The sequence below is a fragment of the Lutra lutra genome, chromosome 4 (genome assembly GCF_902655055.1).
Source record: "Lutra lutra chromosome 4, mLutLut1.2, whole genome shotgun sequence".
Taxonomy (NCBI): domain Eukaryota; kingdom Metazoa; phylum Chordata; class Mammalia; order Carnivora; family Mustelidae; genus Lutra; species Lutra lutra.
This window is the reverse complement of record NC_062281.1, coordinates 176,385,596-176,403,209: the sequence shown is the minus strand read 5'-3', so window position 1 is coordinate 176,403,209 and position 17,614 is coordinate 176,385,596. Positions and strand designations below refer to the sequence as shown.

The 17,614-nt window shown below is 45.8% G+C and overlaps 2 protein-coding genes across 7 annotated transcripts in view; one reads left to right on the top strand and one right to left on the bottom strand.

Annotated features, from left to right (window-relative positions):
• Nucleotides 1-5,102: 5,102 nt before the first annotated feature.
• On the bottom strand, nt 5,103-6,308 carry LOC125098113 (GTP-binding protein SAR1b-like). The gene is given in 2 exon segments (XM_047726558.1): nt 5,103-6,124; nt 6,126-6,308. Coding segments are annotated over 2 exon segments (597 nt in total). The 5' UTR covers nt 6,237-6,308; the 3' UTR covers nt 5,103-5,638.
• A 4,185-nt stretch (nt 6,309-10,493) lies between these two features.
• GMEB1 (glucocorticoid modulatory element binding protein 1) overlaps nt 10,494-17,614 on the top strand; it is a 37,178-nt gene continuing 30,057 nt past the window's right edge. For 2 of the 6 annotated variants that reach the window (XM_047726556.1, XM_047726551.1), the window contains exon 1: nt 10,494-10,616. The gene's annotated coding sequence lies outside the window, so the exon portion shown is untranslated. Of the gene's footprint in view, nt 10,617-11,388; nt 11,817-15,505; nt 15,930-15,988; nt 16,171-17,614 lie in introns of those variants that run through there. The other 4 variants (XM_047726552.1, XM_047726555.1, XM_047726553.1 and 1 more) reach the window with 4 other exon arrangements.

The following is a 17,614-nucleotide window of genomic DNA, read 5'->3' as shown; positions in this document are numbered from 1 at the left end:
GGTATCATGCTTAGCGAAATAAGTCAATCGGAGAAAGACAACTATCATATGATCTCCCTGATATGAGGGAGAGGAGATGCAACATGGGGGGTTAAGGGGGTAGGAGAAGAATAAATGTAACAAGATGGGATTGGGAGGGAGACAAACCATAAGTGACTCTTAATCTCACAAAACAAACTGAGGGTTGATGGGGGGAGAGGGGTTGGGAGAGGGGGGGTGGGGTTATGGATATTGGGGAGGGTATGTGCTATGGTGAGTGCTGTGAAGTGTGTAAACCTGGCGATTCGCAGACCTGTGCCCCTGGGGATAAAGATATATGTTTAAAAAAAAATAAAATATAAAAAACAAAACAAAACAAAACAAAACAAAAACAGATGTGGGAACTAAGGCTGAGACAGAGACTGATCCAAGTTCAAGGAGCCTGTAGGACTCAAATCTTCTCTTCTTTGACTCCAAAACCAGAAATCCAGCCTTTTGGTTTGGCCTTGGTGGTGGACAGTGGATGAAGGGGTATATGGGGTAGAGGAGTAAGTAATTCCTTGGACTGAATCTAGATTCAACCCAGATTTTTTTTTTCCCCACCCACTGGCAGAACTTCCTCCTTATCTCTCTCTGCCTCTTTTTCTAATTCACTACCCATCTGTTAGTGGGTTCTGGCTTCTGAGAATGTGATGCAGAGGGTAGGGTAATCTGTGAGGGTAGGGAGGTAGACACAAAAGTGTGGGCAGTCCTTAATAAATATTTTTTTGAGAGCTCTCCATGCACCAGGCTCTGTTTTGGAAGTTGAATACAACAGACCTTGTCCCTGCCCTCAGGGGTTTCCATTACAGGATATATATGCTTGTGAGTGGCAGATTAGGGCTGGAGAGGGGGATGGAGTAGAAAGGGAAGCGGAGGAGGGGGAAGGAAGTGGATACAAATGAGGAAGAAGATGTGGCCAGCGTTAGTAAGGGCTATAAAGGAGATATGAGAGAGAGTGTCTGGGGAACAAGGTGACTGGAGACAGTGAGAACAGGGCAGGCCTGGCCCAGGAGCTGAGGTGAGGCCTGAAGCATGGAAAAGAGCCAGGTAAAGATGTGGGAGAAGACCATTACAGGATTCTGTGGGGGAAACAGCACAGGCAAATGTAATGAAATCCTTGTGTTGGAGGAACTTGGAGAAGTCCAGGGAGGCTTGAGCAAGGTGACAGGAAAAGAGTCCAGAGGAGATCCCAGCACCAGCTCATGCAAGGTCTTGTAGACCATGATGAGGAGTTCAATGTTAATTCTAAGGGGAAGAGAGGCCATTGAAGGAGGTAACAGCGGAGCCTGGGAGGCAGCATGGCAGGAAGTGGGGAGGCCAGTCAGGAGGTTCTTACTATAAGGCAGCAGAGACAGGTAATGATGGTGGTGTGGACCGGGTGGGATTCAGAGAGGAGGTGGTAGTAGAGGGGTGTTTGGGAGGTGATGATGGAAGTACTGAGTGATGGAAGTACCATTCTCCGAGGTGGAGGAGATAAGAGGTGTATGGGGGGGTGGATCTAAGGTGAAGTGGGGATAGAAATCATGAATGTGGTGTGGACATATTACTTTGCCAAATAAGTAGCTGGTCAGGCAGCTGGAGGCTCTGTTCCAGGCTGGAAGCTGGTGCCTGGGAAGAGAAATCAGACACTGCCACCTGGGACCAATAGGCCATACTTCTTCAGAGATGGGCAAGGTAGAGTCCAGAAGATGTTTGAAATTTTATTTTGTTTCTGTTTTTTTGAAATTGGTTATTGACACTTACAAATCCAGAGATATCGAGGCACCTGGGTGGCTCAGTCAGTTAAGTGGTCTGCCTTTGGCTCGGGTCATGATCCCAGGATCCGGGGATCGATCCCCAAGTGAGCTCTTTGCTCAGCGGGGAGCCTGCTTCTTACTCTCTTCTCTTGCTCTCTCTCTCTCAAATAACATCATTTTTTTTTTAAGATTTTATTTATTTATTTGACAGAGAGAGAGGGGGAGAGAGAGCACAAGCAGGGGGAGTGGCAAGCAGAGGGAGAGGGAGAAGCAGGCTCTTTGCAGAGCAGGGAGCCCGGCATGGAACTTGATCCCAGGACCCCGGGACCATGACCTGAGCCAGAGGCAGTCACTTAACCAACCGAGCCACCCAGAACCCCAAATAAAGTTTAAAAAATAAATAAATAAATCCATAGATAGCAAATAAAACTCAGGATTTCCACTTCCTCTGCCAAACTGGATGGCCAAGACACACTAGGCCCACATTCTGGTTCCTTGGCAGACTGGTAGAGGAGCTACAGTCCCTCCAGTTAGGGCACAAACTCTCCAGCTGGTCTAATCCCTGTAGGTCGACTCCACGCCCGGTCCTGATGGCATTGATTTCAACCTCTGGCATGGGCAGGATGTGATACCACAGAAGGGGGAAAAGTTGTCCTTGGACAGAGCCTGGACTTTGGATGGACCCACTGGAAATGGCAGCTCAGCTGCTTCTCAGCCTTGCAACCCAGAGTATGCCACTTAATTTCACTGAGTGTCTTGCCTTTTCTGGAAAATGACGGTAACACTCCTTACCTGGAATTTCATCTATAGGAAATTCCTAGCACAGTGGCAGACACAGAGAAGGGGCTCAAGCAATGTCAGTTTCTTTCCTTTCAGTCCTCTGAGCAGCTAGTATCAGGAAATCAGAATGGTTAGGCCATAGCACAGGCTGAGGTAAAGGTAAAGATTCTGGCTCTACCACTTGCCAGCTATGCAACCTCAGTTTTCCTATCTGTAGGATGGGGACACTACTTGTACCAACCTTGTGGGAATTAAGTAGGTTAGTACAAAGTGTTTAAAATGGCATGGCACTGAGTAAGGATTAGATTGGCTCTTAGACCTGGATGGCCATTAGAGTCCTCTAGGGACATCTTTTTTTTTTTTTTTTAAGATTTATTTATTAATTTTAGAGAGAGAGCACGAGAGTACCTATGAGAAGGAGGAAAGGGTAGAGAGAGAGAGAGAATCTGAAGCAGACTCCACAGAGCCTGAGGCAGGGCTTGACTCCACAGAGCCATGGCCCTTAGGTCGGGACCTGAGCCCAAACCGAGTCTGAGTCTGATGGTTAACTGACTGTATCACCCAGGCACCCCTTCTAGGGACATTTTAGAAAATATTCATGTCTGGACTCTATCTTCAGAGATCATCATCTTCTTCTTCTTCTTTTTTTAAATTAAAAAAAATTTTTTTTTAATTTATTTGCGAGCGAGCATGAGCAGCAGGAGGGGCAGAGGGAGAAGCACAGACTCCCCACTGGTGGGGGTGGAGCATCTGCTCAATGCAGGATGCAGGGCTTGATGCGGGGCTCGGGGCTTGATCTCAGGGACCCGGGATTGTGACCTGAGCTGAAGGCTGACACTGAACCGACTGAGCCAGCCAGGTGCCCCTATGTTCAGAGATCTTGTCTGCATTCATCTGGGGTGGGGCCCTGGCATAGGTATTTTATAAAACCTCAAGTGAGGGGCGCCTGGGTGGCTCAGTGGGTTAGGCCTCTGCCTTCGGCTCAGGTCATGATCTCAGGGTCCTGGGATTGAGCCCCGCATCGGGCTCTCTGCTCAGCGGGGAGCCTGCTTCCCCCCTCTCTCTGCCTGCCTCTCTGCCTCCTTGTGATCTCTCTCTCTCTCTCTGTGTCAAATAAATAAATAAAATCTTAAAAAAAAAAAAAAACAAACCTCAAGTGATTCTATGTGCAGCCAGGAACAGGGACTCCACGGTAGGATTAATGAAGAGCGTGGGTTCTGAAGCACAAGGCCCTATGTTCAAATCCAACTGAGCCAATGGACAGATGTGTGAACGTGGGCAAGTTCCTAACCTTTCCCCTTAAACTGGGTCCATAAAAGGACCTGGGAGGTTGTACAGCTCTCAAATGCTTGGAGCTGTCTGCAGCAGCTACCAGGCCCTTGGCAGGCCTGGCATCGGCACCCCTCAGTTCCCCTGCTCTTTCTTTTAAAAAAAAATTTTACTCTTTAAAATTTAAATTAATTAACATATAGTATATTATTAGTCACAGAGGTAGAGTTTAGTGGTTCATCAAATTGCATATAACACCCAGTCTTCATTACATCAAGTGCCCTCCTTAATGTCTACCACCCAGTTACCCCATCCCCCATCCTCCTCCCCAAAACCTGCTCTTTCCAAACTGACTATAACCCTGGGTTCAGCTCATACTCACAGTCTCTCCAAGGGGGCCTGGAGCCTTGAACGTCCCTCTCCTAACTTTAGCTGCCCCTAAAGTGATTTTTTAAAAAATTTTTAGTTTATTTTTTGACACAGAGAGAGAGAGAGAGCAAGAGAGGGAACACAAGCTGGGAGAGTGGGAGAGGGAGAAGCAGGCTCCCCGCTGAGCACGGAGCCCAATGTGGGGCTTGATCCCAAGTCCCAAGGATCATGACCTGAGCCAAATGCAGATGCCCAAGAACTGAGCCACCCAGGCGCCCCTTAAAGTGATTTTTGATTCTTCTATTGTTCAGCTTTTTTTTAATTCACCCACAAAGAACAGAACTATCTTCCAAACAAAATTGTTTGCTCAAAAATCAGACCCCAAGGGGAAGGGAGGGGAGGACAGAAGCTGACTGGCCATTCAAGTGTCTCTCAAATTAAAGAATAAGAAGAAGAGGGAGAAGGAGAAAAAAAAAAGTCCCTTTCAATTCTTAGGAAACAGTGTTTAGTTGGGGGGAAAAAACTATAACATGGAATTGTATATTCAAGATAATTCATCCAGGTAAAGGAAAAATAATGTATAGAAAAAAGATCACAAGGAAATATGCTCTATGTTAAATAAAAGTTTTTTTCCTGTTTCTCCATCCTTTTATGCACTTTACAATTTTCTATAGTGAATGTGTAATTAATAAGAAAAACGATTAAGTGAAAAAAGGAAACCCTTCACAAGACTTTCTTTCCTCTAAATCATTTTAATTTTATGTCTTAGTTCCTCCTTCTATCAAATTTATTTTTTTAATTTTTGTTTGTTTTATTTAAAGATTTTATTATCATTTTTTAAAGTTTTTTTAAAATTTATTTTTATTTTTAAGTAATCTCTACACCCAACATAGGGGGGCAAACTCACAGCACTGAGAGTCACACTCCTTTTTTTTTTTGCCAAACATCAGGGTGTGTTTTATTGCATGACGTTTGCATAAGAAAAGATATTATTGAAAACTGAAAGGCATCATGCAATCATCAATAACCTAATTATTAACTGTACACTTAAGATAGGTGGACATATAATCTAAAATTTAAAAACTAGTTCCAAAATAGTACATAAAAATTTAACATGATGAGCTTTTAAACATGGTTTGTATTCGTAGCTTCACGTTGTTTAAAAGTGCTTCAAATGTATTGCTGGAAAGTTGTTCTTTATAAATGGCACTGGGGATAATGTCAGATTATAAACTGTATAAACTATTTTTATGGAATTAGAAAGCTAACATTGTGATACTCAAACTTGAATCAGTTTTCAATTTGCACTCAAATTAAGTTGATATAATATTAATAATCTAAAAAAATCTGTTTTCTAACCAACAAAAGTCTATTGAATTCAAGTTATGCATGTTGAGTGGATCAAATTTCTGAGTAGGCCTGAATGGTGAGACCTGGAACCGATGCAAGTGGTTGTTAATTGATTAACAAATGTACTGTGCCATCCAACGGAAACCTTCTCTGTAACCTTGCCTTTTGAGCACGCTGCACATGAAAACTTCTAAGGGTCGGGCATTCAGTTCCTTCAGAGATACATTGCCCTTTCCTGTTGTCTGACCATATAAACCAAACATCTCTCGTAACCTCTCTTCACTGATGGCTTCAGGTCTGTCAGTCTCATTCCCAAGAATCAGTATAGGCACATTAGCAATGGTTTCATCTGTCATTAGTGAATCAAGTTCTTCTTTTGATTCTAACAGCCTTTCATGGTCTGCACAATCCACCAGAAATACAATGCCATTGATAGAAGGAAGGTAGTTTTTCCACACTCTTCGAGCTTGCACATGTCCACCCAAATCAAAAGTTGTAAAGGTCATGCTAGCAATGGTTAGTTCTTCTGAAGTGGGATGTAACGTTGGGACATGTTGTCCAAGTCTGTCATCTTTTAGCATGTGTAGCAATGTTGTTTTTTCCTGCATTATCCAATCCAAGAAATACCAATTTGCCAGTTTTCTTATATAATCCTAAAAATTGTAGCACACTGCTGAAACCACTGTAAATCCAGTCAAATATGAAGGACATATCAAAATCTTACTGGGTCTGCGAATGGAGAGATCGCAATTCCCCACCTGGAGTCCGCCCTACAACCTTCTAGTTCGCGAAAGTCACACTCTTTTACCAACTGAGCCAGCCAGGCACCCCTCTATAGAAATATTTTATTATTAATTTATAGATTTGTTTAGTTGAGAGAGAGAGAGCAAGGTGCATGGGGAGAGGGAGATAGAGGTGTTTTTTTTTTCTTTTTTAAGATTTTATTTATTTGACAGAGAGAGCAAAAGTAGGGGGAACAATAGGCACAAGGAGAGGGAGAAGCAGGCTCCCCACTGAGCAACAAGACCACCGCAGGGCCCCATTCCAAGGCCTGGCATCATGACCTGAGCCGAAGGCAGAGGCTTAACCAACTGAGCCACCGAGGCGCCCCAGGAGTCTTAAGCAAACTCCACACTGAGTGTAGAGCCCGGCTCAGGGTTTGATTTCAGGATCCTGAGATCATGACCTGAGCTGAAACCAAGAGTTGTTTGCTTAAATGAATGTACCACCCAGACACCCCTATAGAAAATTTTGAAGAATTGTCTCCCCTGGGTGGTTCTGTCACTTCTCCCATTTACTACTTGATCTGCAACAATCTGGCCTCCTCCCCAACCTTGGAGGTGACCCCACCCTGGAAGGATCAGCAACAAGTCTTAAGTTGCCAAATGCAGTGGCTTCTTCTTTTTCCCTGCCAGAGCTTTCTGTAGTATGTAGATATGGTTGGTGCTTTCCCCTTTCTGTAAGATCCCTGCCTACCCTCTGGACTTCCTTTCTTCCCCATTTTTGACCACCTCTGGTTGGTCCTGGCAGGTTCCTCTCAGCTTAATCTTCCCAAGTTTTGGGCATCTAGCCCCCTCCCTCTCTTCACACTCTTCTTGGGTGGCTTCATCCATTCTTGGCCTGTTATGATCCCATCCAGGTGACAGTTCCTAGATCCCAGCCCTGGACTCTTGCCTAGACAAGTCAATCCAACTTCCTTCTGAACACTTTCATTTGGATAGCCCTCCAAACACCTTACACTCAAGAAGTCCAAAGTGACTCACCATTTCTACTTTCTCTCAACCCTAATGAACTATTCCTGCTTTGTTCCTTCCCTGGGAAGTCATCATCGTCTTTTTCTTTCCTTCATCCCCCACATCTAGTTGGTCGCTAACACCTGTTGGTTCCATTTCGAAACTGTCTGGAGCACACTGGCTCCCTGAGGATGTGTTCTGGCTCTGCCCTGCAGAAGGCCCCCCTCTTTCTTGCTGGATGATCATAGCAGTCTCACTGACATAACTTGCTTTTCCTGGTCTTTCTCCTCCCCAGTCCATACCTTCTGATTTTTCTGATTATTCATTCATTTAGTCGTCAACAAACACTTGCCATGCACAAACTCTGCTCCAAATACTATGAGGGGTAAATGATACAGATGGACCCAAAATAGGTAAATAAGAAAGCTAGGGCATTTCAAATTGTGGGGATTGCTATCAAAGTAAGCAGGGGGATTGAGAGAAAGTAGGCATGGGCAGGGGACTTTTTTCAGAAGTGGTCTTTGTCCCCTAGATGTACATGACAGTTACCCTGATGGAACTGGGGGCAGCGATGAGGGAAAAGAATGCGGCTGGGGACCCCACTTTAGGTTGGGAGCCAGGGGAAGTTCTGGAGGAACAAAGGACAAGAACGAGCTCTGAAGACTGGAGGGAGGTGCATTCCAGGTAGAGGAAAGAGCTAGTGACAAGGCCCTAAGGGGGTTCCCAACACACAAAGGAGCCCAGGATGTCTGGAGCACACTGAGTGAAGGGCAGAAATAGGAAGGCTGGACGATCATGCCTGGTGGGCCTGGTGGTAGTGCTGGGTCAGTAGGTGGGGGGGTGAGGGGTACTGGGTTTTATTCAAGTGAAATGGGAGGCTATTAAGGAGTGTTTCACAGGCAAGTCACATTTGACTTTATCTCTTCAAAAGATTACCACCTCTAGGAGTGTAGGGTGGAGAGCATCTGGGAGTGAGGTGGATAGTGTGGCCGAGTGCTAGGAAATCAACTGCAGTGGTCCAGGCAAGTCCTGTGGGCTGGGCTGGGTGTTAGGAGTGCAGATGGCAGGGACTTAAACCTTCCTTGGGTTCCCAAATCAGCAGGCTAGCTCCATACTCCTTAGGACAACCACTTGGTTCTAGCCTCCCTCTTCAGCCCATTTCTCAACATTTCTTCTTTGTCTTTGCACATATGCTTTTTTGAATGTTCTTCCCCATTTTCCCTTAGATTTATTTCTGAGACCAGGTTCAAATACCCCCTCCTCTCTAAAGCTTTTCAGGAATTCTCCAGAGAGAGCCCTTTGAAGTTTTTCAGTGCTTAGTTTTTATCTCTAGGATATCTATCACACTGTACCATTCTGTATGTTTTCAGTTCTGTGTGTGAAGAAGATGGACCAAGAGTTTCTGGAAGGGAAGGACAGAGTTTTAGTAAATGTACAATGAGTGTTCAATGAATGATCAAAAGATACAGATGGTCCCACTAAGGAACAGTTCACATAGGTCACAACTCCAGGCTGCCCTGTTATATTCAAAACCACCTGATAATGTGTAAGTTATCATCTTATCTTGATGATAAGAACAGATACTAATGTGGGTACTACATCTCATTTGATCCTGGAAACAGCCCTGAGAGGCAGGCACAGTAGGAAAATCATCTCTATTTTACAGATGAGTAAATAGAGGCTTAAGTAAGATTAGAGTTGGACAACGTCCCTAAGCCAAATTCAGTTCTATTGTTGACTCATGGGTCTCCTTGCTTCTCCTTGAATCAAGAACTTGTAAGACTTCCTGTACCTCTTCATGGTGGTGGGGACATCCAGCAGAGATGACTCACAGGAGGCAAGATGGGGAAGCAATTCTCCTTTCGTGTTAAAAAAAGTGCTCCATATCACCACCCCATTTGTTTCTAATAAGGAGAGCAACCATCTCAGCGATTATAGCCTTGGACTCAGGAGAAAGAGGGCCTGAATAGCGGGCCTGCCCATCTATACCATTTACAGGTTACTTTTTGACTTTGAGGAATTAGTTAACTACTCTTGCCCCTCTCCTGGGTTTTTTTGTTTGTTTGTTTTGGTTTTGCTTTGCTTTGTTTTTATTTTATTTATTTTTAAAGATTTTATTTATTTGACAGAGAGATCACAAGTAGGCACAGAGGCAGGCAGAGAGAGGGGGGAAGCAGGCTCCTGCTGAGCAGAGACACCCCCCCCCCCCCCCCCCCCCGTCCCCCCTGCCCAGGAGCTAGATCCCAGGATCCTGAGATCATGACCTGACCTAAAGGCAGAGCCACCCAGGCGCCCCTGTTTTTGTTTTTATTTTTTTATTTTTTAAAGATTTTATTTATTTTTTTGACAGAGAGAAATCACAAGTAGGCAGAGAGGCAGGCAGAGAGAGAGGAGGAAGCAGGCTCCCTGCTGAGCAGGAAGCCCGATGTGGGGCTCGAACCCAGGACCTGGGATCATGACCTGAGCCGAAGGCAGCGGCCTAACCCACTGAGCCACCCAGGCGCCCCTGTTTTTGTTTTTAGTCTGTAAATGGGGAGTGAGAAAAAGTTGCTTAGTAGGGTTGCTGGGATTATAGGAGACCAAGCATCTTCCCCAACGCTTAGCCATACAGAAAGGTCTTAATATTTGCTAGTTACTATTACTAGCCCCAGAAGTTTTCCTAAACGCTTTTCAAGTATCACCTCTTTTAATACTCACAACAACCTTATGCCTTAGGCGACATACACACTTGGTGCTGTTAATAACGCCCCCCGAAGAAGCTAAGACTTGAACCCATATCCTCACAACCAGGCAAAGCTTGGCAAACACGTGTGGCTCAGAGAATGCAAGCAGTCTGCTCTTGGACTCGTGACCACTTACTGACCCTATTACTCAAACAGATTTTTGATTCCGAATTGATAGTTGGTCATAATCCTGACGGTGTGTAACATGTAAACTCCATAAAACTGGATTTGGGAGGGTGAAACGGGCAGTCCTCCAGAGGAGTCGAGAGACCAGCTTCTGCCTCTGAGTGTGGATGAGGCGACTCTTTAATTTAGACCTCTTTTTCCTTACCGTGAAGTGGGGGCAGAAAAGTTATTAGGGTCCCCAGAGCCCTTTCCAATACTGACTCTCCAAAGCAGAAGAGTCCTGCTCAGGTAAAAAGCTCACTCAAATCCCTCCGGCCGAGGTTCATCCTCCGCGGGGCCCGCAATAGGGACGCGTCCCCTTTAAGGCGCCAGCTCGCCGACGGCGGCGGCCGGAAGTGTTGAAGCCCGGCCTGGCGGCGGCGGTGGCAGTAGCGGCCGTGGCGGCCTCTGCGCATGCTCCGTCGCCCGCCCGCCCTGGCCGCTCGCCGCCCGCCCGCCCGACGGAGACGGTGAGGAGGGGGAGGGGTGGGCGCGCGGGCGCGGGCGCGGGCGCGGGGTGGGGTGGGGGCGGGGGGGCGGGCGCGGGGGCCGCGCGGCGGCCGGCGAGGGCGGGCGGGCGCGCAGGGGGCGGGGGGCTGCTGCCTCCGCGGGCGCCTCCCCACGCCCTGTGCGTGCCGCCGCCGCCGCCGGGGAGCGAGCGGACGTCGCGGCGCCGCGGGGGGGTGGGGGGACGCTGCCGCTGGGTCCGCCCGAGCAGCCGGGCCGCCCCCAGCGCGGCCGGCCGCGCCGCCCGGGCTCGGCCCCTGGCCGAGGGCGGCGGGCGCCGGCGAGCGGGGCGCCTGGGGGCCCCGCGCCCCCAGACCGAGGGCCCCGGAAGTCCCAGGCTGAGGGGCCCGGAGGGGCCGGAGCGACTCGGGGCTGAGAGGCCCGGAAGCCCAGGACCCTTGCGAGGGGTCCGGGGATCCCGGGGTATTCCCAGAGGCGGGGCCCGGGGAGCAGCAGGCCCGTCGACGCGGAGCTGGGGAGGGGCCTCGGTCGCGCTTGACCGGGGCGCGGGAGGGGGGGCGCGGTGAGGGGGTGGGGGTGGGACGAAAGGTGAAGGAAGCCTGGGTCCCCGCCCGGGAGGAGAACCTCGGAAGCTTGGCGGGGGAGCGGGAGAGTGGGTTCTGCTGAGGGAAGGAGGCCCGAGCTTCACCCGAGGGGCGCCTTAGAGGCCTCGGCCATTCAGACCAGGGGAAAAGAGGCAGGTGCTGCTCCGAAGGCGTGGCGACACGGTGGGTAGTGGGAGCTGGGGACGAGGAAGAAGAGCTTCAGGGAAAGTGAGCAGGCCCCTGCTTTCCCCGAGATGAGGGGGCAGTAGGAAGACGCCTCAGAGCCTCTTCAAGTAGGAATAGGAAGGGTCCAAATCTGTGAGGGTGTGAGATTGAGTACCTTCTGATAAATAGGTAGAGAACGGGATGATCTGGTGTGTCAGGGGATGGGAAAACCCATGTTCTTGAGGGCCAGAGAAAAGATAGTTGAGGGGAAGAAGCTTAGAATACCCCTACTTTCAGAAATGACGGGAATTGGCCAGGTGTCTCCTGAGGGGCATGAACAATGACAGCAGAATCTTATCTGAGGGTCCTGGAGAGTGATCCACCTGACGTAGGCATGTCGAGCCTTGACCTACAAATCCGGGGAAGTCTTGACTATCCAAGGAAGTGGAGAAGGTCTGAATTCTCTTAAGATGAGAGAAATCTCAAAAGTACTTCCTGCCAGACACAGAAGGGGCCTTGTTTGATGTCTCTTTAGGAGAACCAAGAAATGGGATTCCTCCGTAACCTGGAGAATGAGGAAGAGGGAGAATCAGGTCATTCCAGACTCACTGAGAGGGATTCCTTTCTTCTCCCTTGCCTCTGCTAATGGTTATCAAAGTGCTTTTGGAAGACTTTTTCATTAAATGTTTGGACTGTCTTCCCTAATTATCAGCCTTGTATCAGTTATGGGTACTGACTTGATGACTTTTTCATTAGTCATTAGTCAACCATTTATTCATATTTACTTCAACGAACATATTAAATAGCTGATTTGTATTCAACTTCATGGGGTTAGCTTGGGCTCTGAATTGGTCTTGTCCTAAGCAGAAGTCTCCTAGACTCTAGTGTGATGATCCTTCAAAGAACATTTTTTATCTCATTGCTTCCCCAAGCACCTATATAGTAGTCTCCAGTATGTGACTTATCCCAAACTTCATTTGTTATGGCTGTGTTCCTCACAGTGGTCCTGTATAGCCTTCTTGTTGGTTTTATTACATTTGATAGTGTCCTGTATCACTTACTGAATACATGAGAAGGAATGAAGAAGAAAAAAAATCAAGGAGTTTTGGCTTCAAGTAATAATAAAGTTTTAATTTGGAAATTTCTTAAGAATAGACTGCAGAGTTGGGGTGCCTGGGTAGCTCAGTCCATTAAGCATCTTTACTTTGTCTGGGATCATGGTCTCAGGGTCTTGGAATTGAGCCCCCACCCCATCTGACTCCCTGCTCAGCAGGGAGTCTCCTCCTCCTTCTGTCCCTCCCCCAACTCATGCCTGTGTGCTCTCTGTCAAATAAATAAGATCTTTAAAAAGTGGAAAAAAAAAAAAAGGCTACACAGTCTATTAAAATTCCAATGCAGTATGGAATAAATAAATACATTTTGGGGTTAGAAAATTTCAGGCTATCTGCTATTTCTTTTATTCCTTTTCAGCTACCAACTCTGATGTTCCTGCAGTCATGTGACACTCATAATCCTGCCACATTTTCTTTTATTTATTTATTTATTTATTTGACAGAGATCACAAGTAGGCAGAGAGGCAGGCAGAGAGAGAGGAGGAAGCAGGCTCCCTGCTGAGCAGAGAGCCCGATGTGGGGCTCGATCCCAGGACCCTGGGATCATGACCTGAGCGGAAGGCAGAGGCTTTAACCCACTGAGCCACCCAGGCACCCCTCCTGCTGCATTTTAAACACTAGCTTCCAGGAGTGCCTGGCTGGCTTAGTCAGTGGAGCTTGTGACTCTTGATTTTGGGGTTGTGAGTTTGAGCACATGTTGAGCACAGAGATTACTTAAAAACAACAACAACAAAAAGAAACATTGGTTTTCAGAACACAAAAAATGAAGTTAATCTAGAGTAGGTCATATGTCATTAGTTTTTTTTTTTTTTTTAAGATTTTATTTATTTATTTGACAGAAATCACAAGTAGGCAGAGAGGCAGGCAGAGAGAGAGGAGGAAGCAGGCTCCCTGCTGAGCAGAAAGCCCGACGTGGGGCTCGAACCCAGGACCTGGGATCATGACCTGAGCCGAAGGCAGCGGCTTAACCCACTGAGCCACCCAGGCGCCCCTGTCATTAGTTTTTTAGTAGCTTATGTGAGTATTCATGTACCTACATTCAAGATATCTATTTTATCTTTTTTTTTTTTATATTTTATTTATTTATTTGACAGAGAGAGATCACAAGTAGACAGAGAGGCAGGCAGAGAGACAGAGAGAAGGAAGCAGGCTCCCTGCTGAGCAGAGAGCCCGATGCGGGACTCGATTCCAGGACCCTGAGATCATGACCTGAGCCGAAGGCAGAGGCTTAACCCACTGAGCCACCCAGGCGCCTTCTATTTTATCTTTGAAAATAACTACAAAATAATTCTTTTCACTTAAATATGACATCTTTCCTTTATGTGTGTTCCCCTAGAATTACAGAGTGTTGTATGATTACACAATGAGTACTCTCAGGCTCCTTCTCTGAAATACCCAAAGGAGCAACTCAGTCATCTTGCCTCAGGAGTTTTTGTTGCTATAAACAAGAGCTACTTTTCAGTTTATACTCACCTCAAAGAGATGACCTTGCAGTTAGCCAGTGTAGTCTGTAGAGCTGGTTTCGGGTTACTTGTTAGGAATGTGGTATTTAGGGTAATAAGAGATACTCAACCTAAACTTGCTTCTCTAAAGAACGTAAGAATTGCCATGTTGGATCACACCTTGTGTCTCTTAACTGACACTGAGAGACATATTGTGGATGATTATAATTACCTTCTTGGATAAACTTAGAAGGTTAGAGAACATTCCTCTTGAGTTCCAAGGTGTGGGAGGGCTAAGGAGTAAAATATGAGTTCCCATTGAGGAAAGTATTAATCAAGTAGTTAGTCAATCACTTATTCTGAGTGTTGTAGAGAGGACTCAACCTTAGGGTAGAACGTTAAAACTAGAAGCATCCTTCTAATTCTCCTCTAACCCATTAATTTACTCAAGCTATTTTTTTAAAGATTTTATTTATTTATTTGACAGAGATTACAAGTAGGCAGAGGGGCAGGCAGAGAGAGAGGAGGAAGCAGGCTCCCCGCTGAGCAGAGAACCCGATGTGGGGCTTGATCCCAGGACCCTGAGATCATGACCTGAGCTAAGGCAGAAGTTAAACCCACTGAGCCACCCAGGCGCCCCTACTCAGGCTATTTTTTAAAATTGTAAACCACTGTTTTAAAATAATAAATTCTCTAAGTTTGTTATATGATGAAGTTTACATCTTTTAAATTCATTAAAGTAATAGTAACGAATAGTGCTTGATAATAAGTGTCCAACAAATGTTAGCTGTGATTCTTTTCATTCAAGCTACATTTTTATGATTCAAGCTTTGAAGATATCTATTGGTTCAGTTATTCTAGGATTTGATAGCATTTGTTTGCTTCATCATATCTTTTTGTCTTTTTCTAGACTCCAAGGTCCTAATTGTTTTGGTTCTCTTGTCGGCAGCCAGCTGAACCAGTTCACTGATTCTCTTTTTAAATTATTTAATTATTCATTTATTTTTTAAGATTTTATTTATTTATTTGACAGAAAGAGAGAGAGATCACAAGTACGCAGAGGTAGGCAGAGAGGAAGGGGGAAGCAGGCCCCCTGCTGAGCAGAGAGCCAGATGCAGGGCTCCATCCCAGGACCCTGAGAGCATGACCAGAGCAGAAGGCAGAGGCTTAACCAACTGAGCCACCGAGGCACCCCTGATTCTCTTTTTTTAATCCCTAGTTTTATTTTTTTTTTAAGGTTTATTTTTGGGTGGGAAGGGGCAGAGGGAGAGAGAATTCTGAAGCCGACTTCCCACTGAGCTTGGAGTGTTGCAGAACTCAATCCCTGAGATCATGATCTGGGCTGAGATAAAGAGGAGGCCACTTAACTGACTGAGCCACCCATGTGCCCCTATTCCTAGTTTTAAACCTTTAATTTATGGAAGTTCAGATAGTGTACTGTAATATTTTGCAATTAATTTTTTTCTCTAATATGTGACAATATCATGCATCTCTTTAATTTTTTAAGACAGACACGCTGTCCCTTTTCATCTCCAGTGAGCCTAATTCTGTGCCTGATGTGGAGTAGAGACTCAGTAAATATTTGTTGAACTGGCCAAAATGACAGACATAAGCTTAGCCTAGCTACCTAAGCAAATTTATATCCCCTAATTTAGAAAAGCAGAAAATTCTAGAAGTCTTTTAGGGCAAGGCAAGTCATTCACTACACAGAAATTTATTACATACCTGTTATGTGCCAGATTTCCTTAGAAAGTTTTAGGTAGGCAGTTTTGTAAATAGTCTGATATTTGAACACTATTTATTTACTCCTGTGTCCTGGGTACTGAACTAGTTATAGGGGAGCTGTTGAAAAAGAAAAGTAATCTTTGCTCTCCCAGGATGTAGTCTGGTGAGGAGAGGCTGACAAAGTGAGTTAATGGTTATGACAGGGATGCTGCAGCAGGTACTAAGGAAGCAAGAATGCAAGCTTACATCTAGTCAGGGAAGTCATAGGCCTCCTTGTAAATGAACATGTATGTATGTGTGTGTATATATTTTATTTTGTTTTATTTTATCTTATTTTTTAAGTAAACACTATGCTCAACATGAGGCTTGAACTCATGACTCTCAGATCAAGAGTTGCATGCTGTACTGACTGAGCCAGCTAGGCATCCCAGGATATGACGTTTTAAATAAATTATAAAAGTTTAGCAGTGACTAGCCAAACAGGAAGGAGGAGAATTCCTGGTAGAGGAAACAAGTGTGAAGACTCAGGTGAGGAAATATGGCATGTTTGAGAAATTTAAAAAAAAATTCGGCGACAGGAGCCCACAGCATGAGAGGAAGAACTATGAGAAATGAGGCTAACTTGTGGACAGGGGACAGACTTGGAGGATTCTATAAGCACTGTTAAGATGCTTGCACTTCAATAGCAAAGGGAATCCACTGAAGGATTCTGAAATGGGGAAATGGCCTGTGGCCTTTAGTAAGATGACTCTGTCGGCTCTGAGGATAATGGAGTGGAGAGCAAGACCAGAGATTAGGATACTGAGGAGAAGCAGCTGGAAAAATTCAGGTAACAGTGTGGCCGCTTAGAATATGGTGGTGGCAGCACAGATGGAGGATGGGGGATGGTTCAAAGAAAAATACAGATGATAGAATGGATAGGATTTGGTGGTTGATTGGATTTAGAAAGAGAAGGCTGAAAAATAACTCGGTAGTATCTGGCTTGAGAAAATAGGTAGAGGATAGTGCCATTTATAGAGGCAGGAAACAGGAGCAGGTTTATGAGAGAACATGAGTTCAGTTTAAGGTGTCTACAAGATAAATTTTAAGAGGCATTTGGGTACAAGTGGTATAGCATTCAGGAAAAAGGTGTGAGAATCATAAAAGGCAGAAGCATAGGTCTGATATAAGGAATTTTAACTAGGTCAAATACAAACAAAAATTGATTGAACCAGTGTGTCAGTGCCATGATGAACAGGGCTGTGGGAGACAACCTTTTTATTTTTTTTTTAATTTTTATTTTTTTATTTTTTTTTTAAAGATATTTTATTTATTTATTTGACAGAGAGAAATCACAAGTAGGCAGAGAGGCAAGCAGAGAGAGAGGAGGAAGCAGGCTCCCCGCCGAGCGGAAAGCCCGATGTGGGGCTTGAACCCAGGACCTGGGATCATGACCTGAGCCGAAGGCAGCGGCTTAACCCACTGAGCCACCCAGGCGCCCCTATTTTTATTTTTTTTTAAGATTTTATTTATTTGTCAGAGAGCGAGCGAGCACGCGCAAGCAGGCAGAGTGGCAGGCAGAGGCAGAGAGAGAAGCAGGCTCCCCACTGAGCAAGGAACCTGATGTGGGACTCGATCCCAGGACCCCAGGATCCTGACCCGAAGGCAGTGGTTTAACCAACTGAGCCACTCAGGTATCCCGAGACAGGCTTTTTTAAAGAATCAACTCCTGGGGCGCCTGGGTGGCTCAGTGGGTTAAGCCGCTGCCTTCGTCTCAGGTCATGATCTCAGGGTCCTGGGATCAAGTCCTACATCGGGCTCTCAGCTTAGCAGGGAGCCTGCTTCCCTCTTCCTCTCTCTCTGCCTGCCTCTCTAACTACTTGTGATCTCTGTCAAATAAATAAATAAAACCTTTAAAGAAAATAATCAACTCCTGCCCTCATAGAATTAAAAATACCAAAAAAAAAAAAAAAAGAAAAAATTTAGAAAAAGA